Source organism: Hippoglossus stenolepis, chromosome 16 (genome assembly GCF_022539355.2).
Source record: "Hippoglossus stenolepis isolate QCI-W04-F060 chromosome 16, HSTE1.2, whole genome shotgun sequence".
Taxonomy (NCBI): Eukaryota; Metazoa; Chordata; class Actinopteri; order Pleuronectiformes; family Pleuronectidae; genus Hippoglossus; species Hippoglossus stenolepis.
The window spans coordinates 16498045-16520218 of record NC_061498.1 but is presented as its reverse complement, the minus strand read 5'-3'; the positions used below and the strand labels follow the sequence as shown (position 1 = coordinate 16520218).

The 22174-nt window shown below is 43.1% G+C and overlaps 1 protein-coding gene across 2 annotated transcripts; it reads right to left on the bottom strand.

The window, feature by feature from the left end:
- Nucleotides 1-829: 829 nt before the first annotated feature.
- On the bottom strand, nt 830-21836 carry setd1a (SET domain containing 1A, histone lysine methyltransferase). Of its 2 annotated transcripts, none has more exons than XM_035181520.2 (21): nt 21814-21836; nt 20638-20782; nt 20455-20553; nt 20082-20352; nt 19275-19417; nt 18927-19183; nt 16774-18445; nt 15048-16037; nt 14717-14884; nt 13339-13423; nt 13110-13252; nt 12719-12758; nt 12454-12631; nt 12298-12341; nt 10419-11719; nt 8820-9174; nt 8513-8694; nt 4076-4186; nt 2981-3100; nt 2699-2836; nt 830-2605 (listed from the first exon to the last, which is right to left on the bottom strand). In XM_035181520.2, the coding sequence occupies exons 2-21, from the start codon at nt 20773-20775 to the stop codon at nt 2432-2434; spliced, it is 6609 nt and encodes a 2202-aa protein (XP_035037411.1). In that variant the 5' UTR covers nt 20776-20782; nt 21814-21836; the 3' UTR covers nt 830-2431. The 2 variants fall into 2 exon arrangements, with proteins under 2 accessions (XP_035037411.1, XP_035037410.1); XM_035181519.2 differs by having other exon boundaries at nt 21685-21830.
- Between the last annotated feature and the right edge of the window lie 338 nt (nt 21837-22174).

Below are 22174 nucleotides of genomic sequence, written 5' to 3'. Positions count from 1 at the left end.
GCAATATCCTTCCAGTATAAGCCGGCCTTCCTCCTACCCACAGGAAGATGGTGAACAACATTTCCTGCGGATAAGTAAAGTGTTTTTTTCAGTTTAAATTCTGATAAGGATTGAATCTGATTTATTTTAATAGAATAACAGAGCAATGGCTTGGCAGAGACTAGAGATTTTGTAACTCGGGCCACTATCAGCCCTGAGCTTCCCTTGTCGTCATCATCTGAGGAAATCCAAGTTTTGTAATGCTTCCTCTGACACTAAAAAGTTGCAGGTGCAGAGATCTCCACAACTTCCTGTTGACTCTACCAGCTAGGTATCTGTACACTATGTAGCTGGTATCGAGCATGTAATCCACCACTTGGCAGTCAGCATCCTATAGACAAACACTAATCATTGTCGACATAACCTTAAACCTCTACTTCTAACAGCAGGACACTGAAAATCATTTTAGAAAAAAAAGCAGTTTTCATTTATTTAAAAAATATTTTAATGCACCATTAATAAAGGGTCCAACGCATTAATACAAGAGAAATATTGCAAATAATATTAAAATAATCATCAAATTAAAAGGAAAAACAATAAAAAATAAATGAATGGAAGGTATGAACATATTTCCTCCTCATGGAGAGAGGAAAAGGAACAACATATTTACAGCTTGGAATCAGTGTGTTTCTACGAGAAACAAACACCTCTACAATATTTACAAGATCTTATTTGATTTTTTTTCCTCTCGTCTTTTCATCCTGTAGTAAAGAGGGTTGGTTTGTACTGAAAGGCTTCCTTAACAACAAGAAATATCTTACACATTTTCCTGTTTGGGCGGGAACAAAACAAAGAGTTTTCTGCTAGTTAAGAGTTAAACTTTGGACGGCCATATCCATTTGAAAAACAAGAGACACAACAAGGGGGTCATAGACGTCACTGGGCCTGCAGCATATCACAAACCTGCTGAGGCTCAGTCTTCCTATAGGCACAGTTTGCAGCTACCACCCGTCTACACTGCAAACAGATTGTAAGCGGGACATTTGTTTGCCTTAAGCTGATAAGGCTTATCAGTTGGATGTTTTTTCTATTACACTCAAATAAAATAGTTACTAATGAATTCTGGAAAGGGGGGAAAAAAAGAAACTAAACCTTTAAAGTGACCTGACCTAAAATGTGCCTTTTAAAAACATCTGTCGCACACACAGTGACTCAAGTCAAACAGCAGAAAATGTTTATACCCTCTTGAAATAAAAACAGCTGCTGGTTAAAAGAGAACATAAGGATGCAATGGAACAAACAAGTCAAGACAGACAGACAGACAGACAGACAGACAGACAGACAGACAGAGATCCTACAAAACAAATACTTGACTCCTTACAAGACCTTGTAGTTGATAGAGCACAAACTCGGGGAAGAACCAGAAAACAAACAAAAAAAAAAGACAGGCCAATTTTGGTTGTGCTGATCCTGCAGACGAAATTCAGCAGCGGTGTAAAAATAACACACTTTGAGCTTGAACTTAACTCACATATGTTCACGTCGGGTTAAAAACAGTAGTTGAAGGGACTTTACTCTCCAGACAGGAGGTTGTGGCAAACCAGGAGAGTAACGCACAGTGAAGAAGGGAAGCAAGAGTTTTATAGGGCTGGTGAATCCCAAGCCACTGAGGACAGTGGTTGGGAACACTGAAGCTTATTTCACTGTAAGATACTTACAGCCAATGCAACTAAATAACAAGACCATTAATAACAATGATAATATTATCATGATATTGTGAAATAAAACAAGAAAAAAGATTCGAAACAAATCTTCACACTTGGAAATCTTGCATAACTGAAGACCAAATTGATTGAAGTTTGTCGTCTGAAAAACCCTGAATTTGTTGGATATTCCTGTGCGTCTGTATGCGGATCTGTGGGAGTGGTGGGTCAGTGGGTGCAGGGAGGGATTTGACACTGGAAGCGTGATCCCAGGCTGTAGAATACGTGAGCTGACATAGTCATAAAATACTGGTATTTTTTTCTTTTTTCAGTTTTCATTGTCTTCCTGCAATCCTGCTTCCTGGACATTGGCATGGAAATAAAAAGGCCCTTCGTGCCTGGCTGCGTGGAACATATTACCCAATCAAATCAAACAATACTGCCACAGAAGAACTCATGCTGAAGCAGAGGCCCTCTAGAAGTATTCACATGCCAGGTTACACAACCCTGCCACACACTGGTCTGTGAAACTGCCAAGTGAATTTAAAATATACGTGAAAAGTGCAAGTGTGTGCGTCTCTGTTTCCTGGGTATTGTGAGGGCTGCTGCAAGGCCATCTGGAGGAGCGGCTGGGGGACATCCGAGGGTGGCTTTTTTTTCTATGCACAGTCTGAGGAGGGCAAACCATGGGGAGGGTGGGTGTCCATGTTTGGCTGGCCATTGGCGAGTGAGGGAGAGAAATGCGTCCACTAGTTGAGTGTCCCACGGCAGTTCTCTGTTCCACACAGGCAAGGGATCTTGTTGTCCTCCAGGGGGAATTTATAGTCGTAGGTGATTTCTTCGTTGACGGCGATGGCCTGCTTCGAGTAGATCACAATCTTTTTCTGAGACTCTATGGTGATGACCTTGGCGTAGCAGCTTGGCTAGAAGAACAAGGGGACGAGATACTGATCAGCCACAGCTCTACAAATATAACACAATAAATCTAAAACATGAGTGAGGACGTTCAGACTCACAGTGCAGCAGTGGTTGATGAATCGTGCCAGGTTGCCACACTTGGTGGCGTCTATAATTGTGTCGTGGTCCACTCTGAACAAGTAGCTGCTCCCGATGCCCTGCTGTGCGTACCGCTTCTCTCTATTGTCAGCAACCATCTGGACACACAAGAATTTGCTCACTGATCCTATTTCAACTCCGAGTAACATTGCATTAACAAAGCTTTACACTATAATGCATTAATAATAATTGGGTATTATTAAATGTTGTCGCTGGAAATAAAACATTTTGGGAGGTTGTACCTGTCGGATGTTCTGACCCACATACTCGATGACCATCTCATCAGCAGCAATGGGCTCCATGGCGAACAGGCCCCACTCATGGATCCTGCTGCGTCCAAAACGAAGCTTCTTTTTGCGGAACTGCATGAGGAGAAGAAGAACAGAGCCACTGTAACAATAATCTTGGCAGATTTATAAGATTCATAAAGGAAGAGCTTTCAGATAATCAGATAAATTCTAAGGTCCAGACAGACATATGAGAATCTTCACTGAGCATGAATGTAGCATCTCTATCAGAGAGAATAAACGAGTAATAACAGGAAGAGAGACCATTTTTTTGACTCAAATTAGAAGGTTGGTTCCTCTAAAGAATAAAAAAAACTATTTGGTTTTCAATTTAAGCAAACTTTAAGTCCTTCTGAATAATAAAAATCAGTGTAAACATATATTTTACAGTACAAGTAAGCAGAAAAGGCTACTTTGAGTATACAGGCTTTGGTAAGCCACAGTTTGCAAGTATGTTCTAGTTCAGTATTTATCACAGTTCCAGTGCCAAACAGCCAACACCCAAAGATCCATCTTTTGGGTGTTATTTTTTAGGAGTTTGATTAAGATTACTTCAGTTTTTGGAGTGCACAGTTGCCAAAGCCAGAAGTTTTACACCTGCTCTCAGTATTTATGTTTGTCAGTGTCTTGTCTGAACCCTACATTTCAGCTCCTTAAAGCAACAAGTGCTTTAAGGAGGATGTAATTACACTCCAGGAGTTTGGTTTGCTCTGTGTAAACACTAGTTATATCATCACAGGTAGTGCAGATAATAATGTTTGAACAGTTTGAAAGTTGAGAGAAAAATGTTAAGTGGCAGCCAAATGCAGGGACATGAACATTATTTCTCTGAGGCACTGATGTTTTTTAGTGACTTAAGTTTATGCCAAAGCTTTGGGAAGATGTTATCTTTCTCAAAGGGTTTATTAGGAAAATATTGAATATCAAGATAATTATTGTATACAATTAAAAGGGTTATGTGTAAAGAATAATGGCACACTATAATGCACAATAGTTTCAAACACTTTATGACGTGCATGTGACGGAGTTCATGAGGAAACGCAGCTGTACCTTGAGCTGGTTGAGCTTCAGCAGGTCAGAGTCCATGACAGCTGTGGTGCCGATGACTGTGAGGAGGCGTCGTTGCTCTGAGCGTCTCTCTGACAGTACCCGGTTAACACCCTGAAGGGAAACAAGACCAGGAAGAGACTTACAAATGAGCCTATGACCCATTATCATGTTATCAACTGGCCTTGAACTGGAGGAGAATGAACCCACATAGCACTGAACAGCAACTCTGTGTGGGTGAGGGTTATTTTGAAACCAGTGACAGACAATGTGGACACGACTGAGGAGAAAGAGGAAGAACAGAGGAAAGTTTCTCTTCTGTTTCTACTTTTATGATAAACGATAAACTTTTATGATAAATCCGAACACTGATTTCTTAGTCTTTCTATATGATATCAGCAAGTATCACAAGTTTTTTACATATCAAACCTTGTAGAAAAAAAGAGTCTACAAACATCTCGAAATCAACATTCAATAGACAAAAAGGAAGATATGTTAAAGCTAACACAGTACAAGCAATTCACACCAAATATATGAGGTAAAGTTTCTTATTCATATCACAATTTCAAAGTAACACAAGCTCCTATTGATATTTTACTCTTTAAAAAATTTGTTTTAATTCATTTTACTCCTATTTCCTGAAGAGATCAAAAACAGTTATAAATGTATCTTTCTAACAACTATTATCTGTGTAGATGTCGAGCTGATGGCAGTTACAGCCCATGACTCATTCCTTGTAGTTAATAATAAAAACTTATGTAATACAACTTAATGCTACTGTCACTAGTAATAGTTAGGGACCTTGTTGCAGCCTTATCAGTGTTTCTTTTAATAACAAAAAGCATATGGATTGAATTACACAAGAACAGTGTCTGTATGTGTTCTGTATTTTCATAGTCAGACCAAAATTTGCTTAAAACATTTAGGTTCCGTGCACTGGGGTAGGAAATGTGTGCACGGTTGTAGCTCGCAAAGAGAACAGAGTCACAGAAGGAATGTCATGTACTTACATATTTGAGCAGCAAACAAAACAGTAAACCACAGTCAACAACAGTGTATTACATCTTTTCTTTTAAAGTCGAGATAGCTTTATGTGAGCTGAGTGCTGAGACAATGACCTGTAAGCAGAATGCAACGATTAAAGTTGGCAATGGTCAACCTGAAAAGCTGTATAATTAAAAGAGACTTATGAGCAACAGACCACCTGAATCAACCTGGTTATGATGTCTGTTCTTTTGTTCAAGCAGAAATTGTATTTGTTACTTGAATTTTCCTTTTACACAACAAGCCTGCAAATCTGTATGCGAGACCACAAATGTCTGAATCAGTCGACTGGTCATTCAACAGATGTTACCCTGCAAGCCCCCTGGTGCAAAGTCTGAGTGATTCCCTATTGAGCTGATGTGTAAAAAGAGCAGCTCACTGTCAGAATTCACAGAGAGCAAGTTTGTCGATGACAATTCTTTTCCGCCTCCTGCACGCTCGACTCAGGCACTACTGTCCAAGTAACACTGTCCCTCTAAAATAACATCAAAACAATAAGTCACCAGTAATAAAAAAATCTTGTGTGTTTGCCTTGACTATGGACACACATGCTTTTTTTCCATGACAACAGTGAGACACAGCACAAAGCCAGCAAGGAAAGCACAGAAGGGTCAGTCATGCATAGCAACCAAACACATTTCACCCAAATATCAGTTCCTAGTTTTCCTATCAACACATCTGGCAGTGTGTGAAACAAACTTAAGTCGTATGTAAACGACTTAAGTTTGTAAGGGTTATAGTTTGTAATGTTTTTTTTGAGAAACAAAGAACTAAATGCCCAACTGAATGAACCTTGGCCTGATTGCCTAAACTACTGACCTTTGGTTTAGAAACCCTAACCCTCAACCAGAGGGGGAGGAAGGAGCCAAATGTATAAAGAGAAAGAACAGCTTCCCATCAGTGGGCATATTACAAACCAACCTTTGTCTTGTGCACCATGCACTGAGCATTAAAGTGTGACAATACTGTACGAGATTTGTGTCTCGTTCCTCGGTGTCAGAGTGGGGCTTTCCAGGATGTCTGGGTCAGAATTATTTCCTTTGTTTATCATTGAAATGCAGTAGCAGGAAGGAACAGCGTCAAGGCTCAGACCTCACTAAACTGTTTACAGATAAATTCAAGGCTACAGGTTTGGTTTTACCAATGGTTTGGACATGAAAGATACAAAATATGTTGATGTGCACTAGCTCTCATGCAAGTAAAACCAACAAGGTTTGAAAAATTGTTTCTCGACTACTTAACATCTGTCCGACATATGTCTGGAAAAAACAGTTCGATAAGTCCGTTCAGGTCAACTTCAATACACAAGTAACTGAACATCAACTGATTTCAGTTTTTCTCGTTAAATTTAGCCAAACAGGGTTTTAGCTTTTGGTTTTCAATGATATGTGACATTTTGTTTTCTTTCACCATTTTTTGCAGAGATGCTTCACAAAAACAGGATCTGAGCTATCATTTCCTTCCCAAATTAAGGTAATGCATAAACTATGGATTTATTTCCTATCTTTATTCAAAAGCGTGTTTTTTCAGTTTGAGAGCAGGGCTTATTGATTTCATGTTCAGATTTTGGAATCCTCTCACTCCCCTGCGACCCTGCGCTTGCACTAAAATATCCCCGGCTTCTACTTAGATTTGCTCTGCTTGTCCTCAAACTGTGCACTTCCGTTGCTTTGACATATTTCCTGTGCTCCAGCTCTTCTCCTCGCACTCACACTGCTTCTGCGGGCGATACGTCCGCTCTTGGATTTCTTTCCACAACAAGTCAAAAGTCCCCCACCAATAGAATGCCAGGTGCAGTGTTGACAGATGAAATTATACTGCCCTTGTTGTGGGTGCATTAGCTTTGTTGTCCGACTTAGAAGCTGTGATAATAAAGCTGTGGAGGGCAGGAGTGCATGCACCTGGTTAAAGCAACCCCTCGTATGAGACTCAAAGAAACCGCAATACATCAAACCTATCTTAATTTATGGATCTTTAAGCTGCTGCATCTTTAAACCATTTCAAAAATGTAAATGGTGAGTCGAAACCAGATCTGAATGGGGGCTACAAAAAGTAGAATACTAGCAAGTTGCAGGAAATATGGTCATTACTCCAGGTCCTTTCCTGAGTTATAGCATTGATTAATGGCATAAAAAGTGTTTGAACACTATTTCAATTTTTATTGTTTTTCGCTATGATAAAATGTCCCCATTATATCCTATTGGACATTTGTGTGAAATTCTATCATAATTACTGTAAATTCTAAGAGACCTTTGACTCCCCCAAAACTAATTGGTTCAGCGTTAAATTCATCTGTGGCAAATATGAAACATTAACTGGATGTGTTTCTGAGATATTGTCTTCAAAACTTGGAGAGCCAAACCGGAAAACATCATTCCTCCAACCACAGCTGTCGCCAGTGTGGCGGCATTATGAGCTTCAACCAATACTTACTGTTTCATATCAATTGTGAAAATCCTTTGGACTCGTCAAGACTATTAGCAAAGATATAAATCTTTTTAATCACTGTTCCACACATCCAACAACTTCCATTTGGAAATCCTCATTTACCACCCTGAATCCCAAATTACAAGTTATCTGAGCCAGATGACTGAGGACCAACCCTGGAATTCCAAAGGGCTTTTATCAAGCGTTTTGTTCCCCATCTGTAATCATCATACTCCACAACCACCGGATCTCCTAAAACTGGTTTACAGAGCCAGCTTGGGACTGAAGAGTAGAATTCTTCCCACTGCGTGATCTGGAATCCCGTTTGGAATTTCTTAAGAGTTCTGACTCATTTCCACAGAATTTCACTCGAAAATATCAAATCTTCCTACAAAACTGGTTCAGTAAGGATAACTTATTAAACATATGCTTGACTCAGACTATACAATTACAGGTTAACCTTGAGGCTGTATTTTATCGAACCCTCTTCAAAGTCAATGTACCGACTGAGCCAGCGCTTCCAGTGTTATCAAGATTAATGCTCAACATTATCTCAAGAGCTGAGTCCAAAGCTCAGTCTGATGCTCGATGAAAAATCCCTGGTATGAGACAGACTGCCCAAACTCACAAAAAGAGTCTGTATTTATTTCCACATGGAAAGTCTGGCAGAATTTTGGGATTATTTAACTATTAAAGGGGACATATCACAAAGTATGTTGGAGACATTTCATTAAGACCCCAAGGAACCATATCAACTTGTGGTAAAATGGGCATACAATGTCCCCTTTAAGATTTTTTTTACTTAGTTTCTCAAATTACAAATTTCTAAAATGAATTTGTTAAAATCTTCGGAGAACCACAGACTTGTTTGTTGCTATACATTTCAATTGAACAGAAACACCGTGGATAAAGAAAAACGTTTGTTAAATACTGTAGAGAGAAAGAGAATGAAATTGGGCAGAGGCCTACCATGCTGTCAACGTTCTCCACTTCCCGTATGACCTGCTCAGGCAGATCCAGGTCCAGATACACGTCCTTCTCCTTGCGGCTGATGGCGTAGTAGCCCTCGCTCCTGGCACAACCAGTAACATGCTCACGAAGCTGCCCATCGGTGGTCTTCTTCTTACGCCGAGGGTTCGGCAAATTGGTTAGTGCAGCTCAAGGTCAAGGGCAATAAAAGGTTACCACCCAATGAAAATGTAGACTTTACAAACTTTCTCAATTTAAAAACCCAAAGGTGTATTTTAATGCAGAAGGTAGTCATTGAAAAGGATATTCGTGTGGCTGACCCAGTGAGTATCATTGAGCCAGTCAGAGCTGTGGTCGTCCTGGAGCAGCTTCTCATAAGTCTTCTTGAGCAACATCAGGTCTTCACCATCCAGCCCTGAGTTCCAGATGTCATACAGGATGGTCATCTGCTCAAACTCACTGCGGTTGTCAAACTTCGTGGCTAGGGACTCAGGGGCTGGAACAGGTTTCTGCCAACGCTGGGACGTCGTTATGCCTGCCTCCTGCAGAAAGAGGCGTTCGCTCTTCCTCACCTCTTCAACCACATCGTCCTCTGTGTCTGTGCTGGACAGCTCCCCGGACTCGAGCTCCTCCACGTCCACATCTTCCTCAAATTCTGAGTCCTGAGCAGAGGAAGAGGAATATTAATGACAGTGAGGGAACACAATTATCATCCAGTACATATCCATGTTCGCATATAAACCCTTTTCCACCTGGTCCACACTAAAGCAACAAAACAACTCTCAATGGTGGCCTTGCAGTTACCGCTCAGTTGAAGATGTCACATGACAGATAACATCTACTGGACAGTTTCAGTCCCTAAAAATAGTAGAGACAATGGCTTAATATTGTAAAGTAGGTTCATTCCATTTTGACAGACTTGCCTACATGTATGTGTATATGATGGATTATTACACACGTAGAAAGTTTCATGAGAAACAAGCACAGGTGCCGTTCTGCACAGCAAAACATTTAGTGGGGTGCACTCTAGTTCTGACAACAATCTGCTATCTCAATTGATGCCTAAGGATCGATAGAAAGTAATCAATCAAAAAACATAGACATAAAAAGAGAACCTGACAGACATTCATCATTGATTCAATCTTTATCCTTATCTTGTCCTCTAGAGGGTTGAGGGTATGTGAGGGTTGTTGTACACCCGCCCTGGACAGACCATCACATGGCCAGCATACATAGACAACCAACCATTTGTACTCACATTCACATCGACAGTCAATTTAGACGTTAGAGTCTCCAATCAACTTAACTCAATATGCAGGACTTGTGGGAGGAAGTCTGAGTATGCAGAGAAAACCAATGCCAACCGGGGGAGGACACGCAAACTCTACAGAAAAAGACCTTAGCTGAGCCGGGAGGGGCAACATTGCTAAACGGCAGTCCACCGTGCTAGCTGGCAGACAGCTATAAGTTTTAGAAACTAAATATCCCTGGTCATGACCTTTTAAACTTTAAAAATCAAATCTATATATATATTATAGTTATGCAGCATGTTTGTATTTCCACTGATTAAGCCAAATGATTTATTTGAAGATATTAGAGCCTTGGGATGGACATCATTAAGAGTTTAATAGTACTGTTACTGCTCTTACTGTTATCTCTCATCGATCAGGTACTGATCGATAAATTAATTTCAGTACTTATCTCTGCATGGACATATAAGACAAATCTAGAGAATAAATAATTTCCTTACCTGAGGATTAACCCTCAAAAAAACTTTTAAAACTTTCTAAAATCTGAAACGTCAGACACGATTGTAACATTTTGTTGGACACACATGATTAAAACATGCAGAAACATGCAGAAACATTTATAGGAATGAACCAGAATAAACCAAACTCCCACACACCTCTAGCTTCCGCTTCTTCAGTTTCTTGCCCGGGTGCTCCTGTTTTTTTGTATGATGAACATCAAGGTTTTCTTTGTCTTTTCTTCTTCTCTTTTTGCTCTCCTCCTTTTCATGTTCTAAACCCTTACCGATCATGCTCTTCTTCTTTGATGATGGAGGTACAGCTGCAGCCTGGCCAACATCCTCAGAATCAAAAGGCACTCCCATTGCAGACAAGTATTCTCCTGTATCTCCCCTGGATGGTAGCGCCTCTCCAATGACCTCCTCAGGGGCCTCAAGCACCCCAGAAATAGTGTTGAGGTCTGCTGGGAGCAAGACAGAAGAGTCTTGTCTGGTGGAAGTCCTTTTGGTGCTGGGTGGTGCTGTGAGAACAGGGGGTTTGCAGTAGTTGTGCTCCGTGAGGACAATTACACCCTCTGGGTTCATAACCAGTGCCAGTGACTCTGGGGAGAAGAGATCCTCTTCCATCTTCTGCTCCTCTGCCTCGTCAGACGTCTCTGTCTCCTCTGAGTCCCCAGCATCAGGGTCCATTTTCAAGGCTACATCAGCCAACACAGACAGATCAGTGGCTGAGGCTGAAGCCAGCTGCAGGAGGCTTGACACCCCAAGTTGCTCTCTGAGTCTTAACTTCTGCTCACTTTCTTCCTCATCCTCATCTTCCTCTCTGAGGGAGTGACAGGATGAAGCAGACCCGCTGGTTGTCCGAGGTCTGCCTCTGGACCGTTTATTAACAGTAGGCAGTGGAGGAGCCTCCTCAAAGGCCATCCTGCACATAGACGCGTGATCCAGTGGCAGGTTCTGCACAGTGCGGCACACCATAACAGGAGGTGCGGGAGATTTGGGGGAGTCTTTGCCTGCACCCCGTTTGCCAGGGGATTTGACAGGGGTGGTCTGGGGAGAAACAGGGGGTCCCTTTTTGGATTCATCAGAGTCTTGAGTTCGTCCAGGTGGGGGCACAATGAGGGCGTTGCCTTCACCTGGTTTTGAGGCAAAGGGGAGAAGCTGGATGCCTTGGGAGGGACGAGTGGAGGTGGTTGCAGCAGCAGATACGTGTAAGTCTGGGGGTCTCCCAGGAGAAAGGAGGGGAGACTCACCGGCCATTTGTGAGGGAGATGGAGATAATGTTGCAGTTGGCAGCTGAATTTTGCTGTCGTTCTCGTCTGTGGAGAACGAGACTGTTTTCCTGCGTTTCTTGAGAGGGGGCACAAGAACAACAGGGGACGAAGGACGCGGGTATGGTGGTGATGGAGGCCGTTTTGAAGGTGCTGTTGTTGTATCTGTCTTGCTGTTCTTGGCTTCACCTGAGAGAAATATTTAAAGACAAGAGAAATATTAAAAAGAAAACACTGTTAGTCCGTGCTATGTTTTTGCTTCCAAGAAGCAGCCAATTTTGTCTGCTTGTAAACAAAAACAATTGAGGCAAACTATTCCTTTATTACCTCCACTAAGGAGGTTATGTTTTCGCATGTGTTTGTTCGCTTGTTTTTGTGTCTGTTATTTACCAGGATTATACAAAAACTACTAGACGGATTACCACAAAACTTGTTGGAAGAACACAGTATGGGGCAGTGAAGAACTCATTAAATTGTGCAGATCCAGGAATTTGTTTCAGTTACTTTAAAATTGTGCGCTCTTTGACATTTCCACCCATTTCTCAGAGTATAATTAATGGACCTTGTTTTAGAAAAAAAAAACTGGCATATTAGGGGCCTGATATTGAAGAGTTTGTGCAATTGGGTGCAGATCCAAACATAAATCTGGATCTAGTGAATTTAAGTGTGGTTTCATAAGGGGACTGTTGAGCATTGAGGGAGGTATGCACACTACTGAGAGCCATTCTAGTTCCATTTGTGTATGTTGATGAGCAGTTCTGACAAACCTGTTTTTACTTCTGCCTTTGAAACTGCAGCTGCGTTATTTTGCCTGAGGAAAAATTAAAAAAATTAATTGGATACAGCAATAACAAAATTATGAAAAGTACAACTTTTAAATATGTAATACTGGCAAATAAAAGATTTCTTAGGCTGCTTTATACCTGTAATCCTCTTTCTCGGTTGTGCTGTCTATGGTCGACTCATCCATGGTGTCTGGTCCTTCACTATCAGGCCGCTCTCCTTCCTCATCCTCAGAAGAAGATGAGGATGCAGAAGAGGAAGAGCCATCGGAGGACGAGGAGAGGCTCTCATCATCACTGTCAGCGCTAAGGGCATCATCTAAAAATAAATAAATAAGAAATTTGGTTTGAGATAAACAATACAGCTGATGAAAACATAATAATTAGATTACTGGTAGTGATTTACCATCAGACTCCTTTTCACTTCCCTCTTCTTCCTCATCCTCCTGCACATAGAAGAAAAGTTGTAGTTACAACATTAAAATAATACAGTGAAATGCTGCCATCTAGCGAACAGAGAGAGTAAGAACAACATGATTCAAATCAAACATGTTAAAAGCAAAGTGAATAAAAATAAATAAAATGTATTTACTTTTGTGCCAGTTGGATCAACCAGAGATATTAATGTAAATATTGGTCAGTCGTAGAATGAGATTAATACATTTGAAAGATGCACTTGCGCTGGAAGGCACCATTGACTGGGAACACACTAAACCTGTATATGTTATTTTTCTAGACTATATTTTGTTGCTGTTTGCTTTAAAAACAAAAACAGACTGAATAAACCCCCCCCCCACCTTTTCCGTTGAGGAGCCATCCGACGTCTCCTCTCCCTCGCTGTCAAGCTCCCATGGTTTACGATTCCTTGGCTTTGTTTTCCTCCTCTTGTTGTCCCTTTCAGCTGCATGCCTGTCTGCCTCTGGCATTCTCCCATCAGCAGCTGGAAACAACAGTGTCAGAGTTATATGCAGCAGACTTATTAGTCTTAACGTTCTTTTAAAAACTTTCAACGTTAGCTCAGCAAACCTTCGTCATCCTCGTCTGGTGGGGTCGAAGGTCGTGGCCTTTTCATGTCTCCCTCTTCAAGCTCCTGAGGTTCTTTCCTTTTCACCTGCACATTTGGACACAAACAATATAGAATAACTTAGACTGTTGCCCATTACAGATAAGACTTTAATGGGCCACCACAGCAGTTTCATAATAAACAAAACAGTTTTTTACACTTCTCATAACATTAAAAACCCTCTATTTTGTGCCATTACTTCATTGTAGAGCTATGTTCTTTGCCTCGCCCCCTGTTTCTTACTATCTACCCGTCTGTCATAGTTGCACTGGCTCTTGGGACCACAAAGAGAAATCAGGAGCCTGCTGGACCATCAAAACAGCTATAAAGTTTTTACCATCCTCAAAAAGCAGGCACATATAAGCACAACACCTGTAGGTTCCACTTCAGCTGTGGGCATTCCGACGATGGGCATTCAATTCTCAGAGGGAAAGACAAAACTGTGCATGACAGGGGTCGTCTCTCTATCATTCAGGATGTGTTTGAGGGCTAGGCTAAGGCTCACTGGCCACTCATAATAATAAGCCCTTGTAGACCCAACAAGTCCAGAGTCGCCCCTGCAGCTAAAATTACAGATAAAAGTGGTTTAGAAGCTGCAATTCTTATTTGACCACTACAATACAGACCTCTGTTGACACTGCTTAAACTGACAGGAGTCTTGTGTTTTTTATTGAACAAATATGTATCTACAGAAGTTGCTTCCTCTACTCAGGGAACTTAGCTTCTGTGTGGTGATCCAATTCCTGCAAGGCATTTTAGTTCTCTTACATCTTAATTATTATCGATAATAATATCATCTATTACTCTATAACCCTTCATGAGTCGAGCCCTCAAGAAATACCCTGTTGGCTTCGAGTAACAATTGAATTTGTGACAGTTTCACTTACCTCTGATGCTATTCTTACCCATAGCACAATGCTGCAGACCAATGATCTGCTTAAAACGTGAGTCATGGCCTTATTTATGACAGGTGAATACTGTCTGTCAGGCGAGTGACTTAAATAAGCGAGGGATCAGTCGAGGAAATCCACCTCAGTGTCGATAGCATGCTTCAATGAGAGAGATACAACTCGGAGGTACAAAGATGTCATCTTCGTAGAAATAGTGCCAAAACTTAAATTTGTTATTTCTTTATTTTATATGACATCCCTTCTTATGTTTTTAAATGTTTCTGATTAATTAAACTTTCGGGTTATTTCCAGGATTACATGAAAACTTTAGAGATTTTCAATGTGCTTTTAGACTTTTGGACATCTCTGGAGATGCATTCATTTATCAACTCAATGTGTGCGCTGTCAAACATGCAGATACAGTCCTTGTGTTTTTGTTTTTTGCTTTTACCTTGAAGGAAGGCAGTCGTAGTGCTCCTCGGAGAGAAAAGCCCTCCACGCCACCACTCTTTGCCCAATCCACAAGAGACGTGAGAGGCTCCCGTGGACGGTTGACCTTTTCCTCTTTTTTCTCATCATCCCGTAAGGCAGACACCCCCCTGACCATCGTCTGGAAAGGCTGGAGAGGGAAAACATTTCCAATTCAAACTCATTTATAAGAGACATTTGAGCTTTGTTTTTCATTTCAAAGTAATAACGGTAACTACAGATGACAGCAGCATGAGTGCTTACTACTGAGAAAGATAAAAGCAATTTTAAAGGGTTAGGGTAATCCTCCTTACCTTAGCCTTGGTCTCTTTCCTCTCCCACCACTCATCAAAGGTGGCAAAGGCAACATTCTCCACCATCTTGCGGTTCAGGTCTCTCTGCATGATGTTTTTCATTTCCTGGATCAGAGTGGCCAGGACCATCTGCACCGTGGCCTCATGTGGATTCTCAGCCAGCATGGGCATCTCCTCCCCTGGAGCCCTGTACTCGTCTCCATCCCCGGGCAGCATGGTGCCATATTCAGGTGGGGGCATGTAAGATTGGTAGTGTGTTGGCAAGACATGTGGCGGCCAGCCTGTATGGGGAGGTTGGATGCCATGGTGTGGATGAGGTGGTATCTGAGTGCTGTGAGGGTCAGGGTAGGGGTAGGGCATATGAGGGGGCATGTAGCGGTGGTCCTGGTCGTAAAGAGCACCCGCCCCGCTACCCTCTTGGTCCATGTAAGGGTGGTGTGAGTGTGGTGGGGGCATAGCGTGGAGGTGGTAGGAAGTGTAGTCAGCAGTGGCTGCCTCACCAGGGCCCGGAGTGCCGTTGGATGACGACATGCGTAGCTGGTGTAGGCGACTTAACATGTGGGTCTGCATTTGGAAAGACATAGGAGCTCCACCGCTGTACTGATTCATCAGCTCCATGGAGGTGGCATAGTCATACATGTGATGGGGCATGGGAGGGGGATACTCAGGGTGCAGCTCCATGTGGGGAAGGGGAGGGATCCCTGGGGGAGGCGGGGGCTGGAGGGAATAACCAGGAGGTGGAGGAGGCAAATGAGGATGGTAGGAGGGTATGGGTGGGTGCATGGAGGTACCAAAGTGCTGTGCAGAGTCAGAGATGGATGGGGATGAAGATGAGGGGTCAGCTGTTTGTGAAGGCATGGCAGCCTGGGACGAAGAGGGTGAGGAACCTGAGGTGACTGTGGGCTGGTGGGTGGTCACCGTTGTTATGGTTGACTCCTCCTCCTCCTCATCTGATATCTCCATGTCTTCCCCTGAGGAGTGAGGGGAGGACTGAAAGAAAACAGAGTGTCCTGTTTTAAGTTGGGAAATCGCCCATGTTTTTATGTACCACGATGAGGACTTTTAAATATATCTCAATGCCACAAAAATAGAGGTGCATTGTGCAAAGATGAAGTATAAATGCCTTAACCAACAATCCAAAACACAACATGCACATTGTTTTTGTATCATGCCGTTCTTAACAATCTTTCGAACAGTTTGTTTATAGTTATTTTCATTTACAAAAATGCTTTTCATTCTTATCATGCATCGAACAAGGTTGAGTTTAGTTAACAAAACGATGAGCTTCCCTCGAATGTTATAGCCCCACAGCAAAACAAATAATCAGCAGCCAACAAGTACCTATATATATATATATATATATACCTATATATATGACAAGAATTGTGGTTGGTATTATCAGTTATAACAATGGTTAACACAAGTGCTGAAGAAGGCTGAAACATGTGTATCTTTGAGTGTTTCAAAATTAAAATGTAAGTAGAGTTGTGAGTGCTTGATATGTTAATTTTGTGGACTTGCGCCACTGGCTTGTAGCACCCTCTAGAGTAGTGCGAGTCTTTACTTAGCTCTATGCAGGACTTGTATATGTCTACACATAACTCCAGCACTACTTTGTGTGATTTCACAACCATATACGAACCAAATACATTTTATTTGTCAGCACAAAAAAGGCAGTCCCAATGCTTTTGAACTCTGAGGTTCCATTATGTGCTGCTGATCTTACCTGACTCTGTCCGTTAAAAGGTGGTGTGTGTGCTCCTGTTGTGCTCTGTTTATCAGCAAATCCAGCCAGTGAAGACTCCACCTGCAAAGCTCCAGGCCCAGCGAGGCCAACCTGGGTCTGGGGCTCCTCTGGTGGCGGGATGTGCGGAGAATAGGTGGAAGAGGATGGTGTGTTTGCATTAAGTACAGTGGGACTTTTTCTACCCTCTCCTCCCTTTCCCCGTTTCCTCCCTCTGTGGCCATCTCTGTCTCTTTCCCCTCTCCTCCTTTGGTCCTTCTCTCCATTGTCTCCCACCTGATTACCACCTGTGTGCTCCCCTGTTAAATCACCTGACCCACCTCTTCGCTCTCCTCGGTCCCCACGTGAGCCCCTCTGCTTGTCCTCTTTCCTATCATCTTCATCTTCCTCATCAGAGGCAAGGAAGGAAAATTTAGCCTTCTGTTCCTTTAGGAGCATCTCAATACGAGAGTCAAGGCTGCTGCTATGGTAAGCGAAGGGTAAACTCTCATTGGTGGAATCTGGTTCTGGTGAAGAGGAGTCACGTTGGGGAGGTTGTGGGGAGCTGGAGGAAGAGGGTAGGCGATGAGGGAGTGAGGTGGAGGAAGGAGAGGCAGAGGAGGAAGTAATGGAGGGGTGAGGCGGTGAGGAAGGTGGTGGTGTCTTCGGCGGTGCTGGTGGGGTGCTGGGACGGCGTTTTGGCTTTGTCCACTGATCTTCGCGGGCTGGACTATCCTGGCTGAAGTCCATTGTTCCAAGTGTCTCAGCTACAGCCGCTGCAATAACAGAAGCTGGTGGGAGGGGCGGTGGGGGCGGTGGGGGTGGAGGCAGAGCACTGTGGTGACCAGCATGATAGTCTTTGTCAGCACCTACGGAAGGCAGCGCACCCCTCTCTGCGAGGCTTGGGCACCCTTGAAGGGTGGAAACGTCCAATCCCTGAGGAGTGGCTGGGGCAGGCTCTTTGGAGGAGTATGCAGAGTAAGATGAGGGTGGGGGAGACATACTGTTAGAGGAAGAGCGGTAGGAGTTGGAGTTGTATCTGGGGTCAGAGCTGTTGGAGAAGTCACCGTCTCTATCTCTGTCCCGTTCGTGGCTGCTCCTTCGGCGGCTGCTGCTACCATGGTGGTTGTGAGAATGGTGATGATTGCGGTGTCTCTGGTGGCTATGGTCACCTGACCGGGAGCCCAGGCTGTCTCGCCGGTACCCCCTTTCATCCCTGCGTTCTGAGTGGTGATGGGAGTGATGTGTATGGTACTTTGAGGAAGAGTTTGTGTCCTGCGGGTGGCTGTAAGATGACCTTCTGGAACCAATACCCCCTGCACCGTAGCGCCCACCTGAGTCTCTTTCTCTGTCCCTGTCTGTCATTGCGGGCTGATCATATTGGGTGGCAAGGGGTGGTGGAGGCATTGAGGTGTGGTGTGCCATGTTTTGCCCAGGCCCTCCAACATTTGGGTATGGGGGAAAGCCCGGTGGCTCATTGGGACGGTAAGATGTGGCTGGGGGGTACATAGGGCGACCTCGATGATACACTGAAGGCTCCTGTGCATCCTCAGAATAGCGGGACACTTTGTATCCTCCGACAGTAGATGAGACTGCAGAAGACGAGGAGGAGGAAGGTAACATGTCCTGGGGAGGGTAGCCACTGCCCAAAGTGCCAGTGTTGAAGCCAGTATGCCTGCAAGAGAAAAACATGGGAGATAATTTAAATTACAATTTTGTGGATCTAAAATGGATGTTAAAAATGATTAATATCGACAAATAGGCTACTACAGACTCATACTACTAATCTTAACCAAGCTACCAAGGCCACCACTACCAGTTGAGCTGATTGATCAATGGAACAAACCCCTTTATTTTATTTGAATACAAGAAAAAGATTTGCCAGTTGTATGTAAATTAGCAGATAAGATTTGAAAAGTTGCACCAACATTTTTAAAGTGATATAATCTTTATAGGCAGTTATTAATACAACACTGATAGATAAATAACACATATGATTTGAAAAAGAATGCCTTGAGGCCTCATAATGTATAGATGATGTCGAGTGCCTCAGCTTTGACTGAGGGATCTGAATTCACCTCATGATATCAACACCACTGACACAGCGGTAAAATTTTGACATGCAACTCTTTATCTGCTACAAATCGACAACTAACCTGGCACCGGCGTAACCAGAGTCTTGTGAGAAAGGAGTCCCAGATCTGGAGCTGTAAGGTGTTCCTCCACCACTCTGAGTCGAAGCAGAGGAGCCTGGGGTGAAGGTGCCTGCCATGGTGGAGGGGGGCGTGTCCAGGCGCTGATCACTGAAGCCAGTTTCCGCAGAGCAAGGGGTAACACTTCCTGATGTGAGAGCCTGGACCCCTGCTGCCAAAACAGCCAGGTCACTAGAGAGCCTCCTCCTGGTTTCCGATGACTGTGCACAGAAAGAAAAAAATATATTAGTATCCATTCACATATTAGCTATAGATGATTGTTAAATAACTGAGATGGCAATTTTAAAGTACCGTGTCAGGCTGTGGCTGAGGCTGTGGCTGTGTTGGGGCCGGAGGCTGGAGCCTTTCTGTCAAAGCCTTGCCTCCCAGGGGCACTGTCTGAGGTGTGTAGGACCCATTTACCATCAGGTCATAGTACTTCTGCCTTTGCTGTCCTGGATAAGACACAAGATTCAGAGAAAGATAAATACAAACTTAGAAAGGAGCTCATCACCCATATAAACTGCATCTACCTATAATTCCAAGCCAGATACCATTAGGTTTAACTACCACCAAGAGACAGCATATATGTTTTAGGTTGTTGGTTTCTAGTAGTAGTAGTAGTAGTAGTAGTCTGCAGTACATTTCAGAAAACTGTTAACACATTTCAATTTAAGTTTATGGGTAATGGATATTTTAATATAATTTAAAATAACGTTTTAAGTATTTTCTCATGAACCATAGCTCTTTCTTGCATGAAATAAAAAGCTGGCACACATATACTCTTATGAGGCATTTAACTTTTGTATTATGTGCAGATAAAGACCAAGATAATGAATTCAAATCTACAAATGTATGTTTGTATGTATGTATGTATGTATGTGGTTGGGCAGCCTTGGAGGGTAAACAGGGTGCATTGTAATTCACTGTGCAGTTAACAAGTTTGTATAAAACAGGCTTATGTTATATTACAATTTGTGCTATAGGGTCAGAGTGTGTTGATGTGTTTTGATGTGTTTTGATGTGTTTTGACAGTTTTAAGCAGAAGAATCACTGTTTAACTTGTTACTCATAATCCACTCACACAAAAGATGCCTCAAATGAGGTGTATTAACTCACCCTTTATATCCAGTTGCGCATGAATGATGTTACCCATTACAGAGGTGTTGTGAAGTTGCTTGACGGTGTCCTTGGCCCCTCTCGTGCTGGTGAACAATACTCTGGCCAGGCCCAAGTGCTTCCTGGTCTTGGGGTGAAACAGGATCTCCATCTCCTCCACTTCACCAAACTTTGCACACATGTCAGCCAAGAAGGGCTCCTTGATGTTGTCATTGAGTCTAGCAAAGGTCACCTCCTTGAGGGGTATGGGACCCACATAGAACTCATCAAGCTGTGAGTAAAAACAAGACAGGATCGGGGTAAAGATTGTGAATCAAGTCAAGAAATGAAGAAACTGGGATGAGTGAACTGAATGTTGACTTGCTATTCTCACCTTAAACTTGGGCACTGGCAGGGACATTTCTGTATATCTGGACCATAACCTCCGGGGTCGAGGGTCACGCAATTCAACCACAGGAGGAAATCCAGAGTCCTGGGAATGATGTGCAGATTACAGTATGACGAGGCAGGCACAGCATGGATATTATAGAGGATATACAACTGGAAATCAACTCACCGGCACACTGAAATGCACTCCATCATATCTGTAGATTTTCTGGGTGACACGCCTGATTGCGGGGTCCTGGACGAGTTTGTAGCTCTTCCACTGCAAACTGACAGCTTTTTGTGTTTCAGCCCCACTGTCTGGATCCATCCTACAACTGAGAGCCAAAGGGAAACCATGACATTACACAGTGCTGCAGCCACAGTCTGGGAACAATAACCACAGCAGAACCACCACCAAGGGGAGTGAAGCGTTCACATAGAATATGCTTAATGATGATGCACTGAGCTGAAATGCTGCGGTAATTATAGAGAAAGTATATTTGGCCACTGGCAGTAGGCACTTAGTAAAGTAACACAACAATGAGCTGCGTCACATTAACTTAGCCAAATATCACCTGCTACGACAAGTATCTCTTGATAAAAATATTCTACGCAGAATAACATTTCAATTTAACAGAATAACAATCCATGGCCATGATGCCGCGCGCTGTCAAAACAATGACCAGCGTTACGTCACTGGGCAGTTAGTTCAGCTAGCAACCTGCTGTTAGCACATGCTAACATGCACCAACAAAATGCAAAGAAGCCGTTCGCCCACGTCTGCAAACATTTCACGTAAAATGCACGTTACCCCCGGTTCCGAGTTACTCCGCAAGAGTAGCAGGATCGATAGCCACTGCGTTAGACGCCGTTAAAAGCTGTTAAATTACTTATACCACATCTCGCGCTAGCCCGAGCAAGTTAACCCTTCCGAATGCTAATGCTAACTAGCACGAGCGTCCAGAGTCAAAACTGTGGTCTTGCTGACCCCCCCGTCCACATCGGCAGCATTGAATAAGCAGCATTAATGTAACGCATCTCTCTACGCGGCTCTGGGGACTTGCTTTGGCCCCTTTCCGCCTGAATTCAGACCCCACATACTGCCCGCTCATCCGAAAGTGGCAACCCGCCGCTACAGTGTAGGCAGCCGCGGCCAGGCCCGGGAGACGAACAAGAAAAACACTGAGACCCTAACAGAAAGGGGACATCTCCGGTCCCGCGTTAAAACAAAACCAACCAGCTTAAACGATGCCGCTAACATTCCGGTAGTTAGAGAAGACAGCAGCGCGCCTCTCCGAGCCTCGAAGCCATTGTTTTCGCGTTAAAACCCAAATACTGATGAGAGAGCGGCCATCGCGTAACCAACCTGAAAGCCTCGCCTGTTCTCCATCAGTGTACGTGAATGCAACCTTGGATTTCTCCCCGGCACTTTCTTCAAATCCTGTAACTGGGTGGAAAAATTACATTCAGCAACACAAAACGCGGAGGAAATTATTTAAAAAATATAAATATCTTAAATATGGGGAAAAAATGCTATTTAATTTTTATGGCGGGATTTTTATACTTGAAAAGAATATGATCGAATCTGCTTATATGAACTCAAGCCAAGGGAAATAACTACACCGCCCCCTAAAGGCTGAGTCGTGCCAGGTCGGCTAACTCAAAATAATGTTTATCCGATTATTAACCCAATAGTTGTTACATTTTGTATTGTTATTAATATTTAA